General features: G+C 36.8%; 1 protein-coding gene across 1 annotated transcript; it reads left to right on the top strand.

Moving 5' to 3' along the window:
• Positions 1-285: 285 nt before the first annotated feature.
• LOC311628068 (putative olfactory receptor 5AK3) lies at positions 286-1215 on the top strand (the record flags this gene model as incomplete). Its single annotated transcript, XM_084894945.1, has 1 exon — positions 286-1215. One exon carries the CDS (start codon positions 286-288, stop codon positions 1213-1215), a length of 930 nt encoding a protein of 309 aa, XP_084751071.1.
• Between the last annotated feature and the right edge of the window lie 772 nt (positions 1216-1987).

The raw sequence follows: 1987 nt of genomic DNA, 5'->3' as shown, positions 1-1987 counted from the left end.
ATCTGTGTTTCTTAGAATCACACATATTAGAGGTCAGTCTTCTATGAAATCTTTGGAAAAGGAATGCATGGCTCAGCTATCACTTTTATTGGGGTGGTTTCTTCTCAAGAAAATAGAAACCACCCCAATAAAACTATTTACTAAGCAATAAATCCTGTTGTGAATGTTTGCCTGAAAATCCAGTATCAAAAAAAATGTGGCATGAAATGCAAGAGGCTTTCTTACTTCACTAAGTCATAAACATTTCCCTTCTTTTCTTTATCCTCCTCTTGGTCCTTTCTAGCCATGACACAAGAAAATATCACTGAAGTGACTGAGTTCTTTCTTCTAGGACTTGGTGCCCAACACAAGTTTCAGTATGCTCTCTTCGTTGTATTTCTAGTCATCTATGTGACCTCTATGGTGGGTAATATCGGAATGATTCTGCTCATCAAGACAGATTCCAGACTTCGAACTCCCATGTACTTCTTCCTACAACATGTAGCTTTCGTTGATATCTGCTATACCTCTGCTATCACTCCCAAGATGCTGCAGAACTTCATAGTAAGAAATACATCAATATCGTTCAGGGGATGTGTTATGCAATTATTGGTTTACGCAACATTCTCGACCAGTGACTGTTATCTCCTGGCTGCTATGGCAGTGGACCGTTATGTGGCCATCTATAACCCACTTCACTATCCCATTGTCATGTCCAGAAGAGTCTGCATCTACTTGGTAGCTGGTTCATACGTCATGGGCTCCATAAATGCTTCTGTGCACACAGGTTTTACATTTTCCTTGTCCTTCTGCAAGTCCAATGCCATCAATCACCTTTTTTGTGATGTTCCACCAATTCTCGCCCTTTCATGCTCCAACACGGACATCAACATTGGGCTGCTTGCTATCTTTGTGGGATTTAACTGGATGTCCACTGTGCTAGTTGTCATCTTTTCCTACATCTCTATCATGATTGCCATCCTAAGGATGTCTTCTACCACAGGGAGGAAAAAGGCCTTTTCCACCTGTGCCTCCCACCTGACAACAGTCACCATTTTCTATGGAACCCTATCATACATGTACCTACAGCCTCATTCTAATAATTTCCAGGAGAATATGAAAGTGGCTTCTATATGTTATGGCATTATTATTCCCATGTTGAACCCCCTGGTCTATAGTTTGAGGAATAAAGAAGTAAAGGAAGCTCTAAAAGTGATGGGGAAAAAGATCCTCTAGATTGGGCCCCAAGTCAGCACATCAAAACATCCAGTAGAGATATTTGATCACTGTGTGATGTTTTGAAATTGGAAACACATACTCAACTTAAAACAATGCTACCTCTTTCAATAGATAAGTTCTTAGAATGTGGAAAATATATAAACATCTCATGGAACTAATTTTCCCTTAAGTATAGTTTGAGAAACATATCTCATACTCTCCATGAAGAAAGGCTTTATTGAAATTATTTAAAGTGTTAAAAAGTGTGTATGGACTTTACAGAATACTTAATTGTTTCAAATATTTTGGCTATGTTCTTAAAGACCAGAAAACTCCAGTGTTGTATATAATTAATTTTAAAACTGAAGTTTATTATTTCCCATTCATTTTAACAAGTTTCCTAACTTGTCTACAAAGAGGCTTAACATATGTTCTGTTCTAATTATTGCATAAATCCAAATATAAAATAAATTGATTTGAAAACATTTTATGTCTCAGGCTACTATGCTTTCTACCTAATAATCCCCTATTAGTTATATTCTCTAGCACTTAAAAACACATTTTATATAGTGTTATGATTTATTTTTTTACATTAGTTACCCACTTTATTCTTAATGTATCTCTTTCTTGCAGTAGAAAATTTCTAGAAACATTTTTTATATCTGTCTCCATTAGCGGTAGAAAATCTAGAATGGCCCTAGCCAGGTTGGCTCAGTGGATAGAATGTCAGCCTATGGACTGCCTAACAACTCTCACTGTTTACTTTGAGGCCTTCTCTTACATGTACTTA

This window comes from Pipistrellus hanaki (assembly GCF_964339955.1).
Source record: "Pipistrellus hanaki genome assembly, chromosome: 9".
Classification (NCBI taxonomy): Eukaryota; Metazoa; Chordata; class Mammalia; order Chiroptera; family Vespertilionidae; genus Pipistrellus; species Pipistrellus hanaki.
The sequence above is the reverse complement of the archived record's forward strand: the minus strand, read 5'-3'. Positions and strand labels throughout refer to the sequence as shown.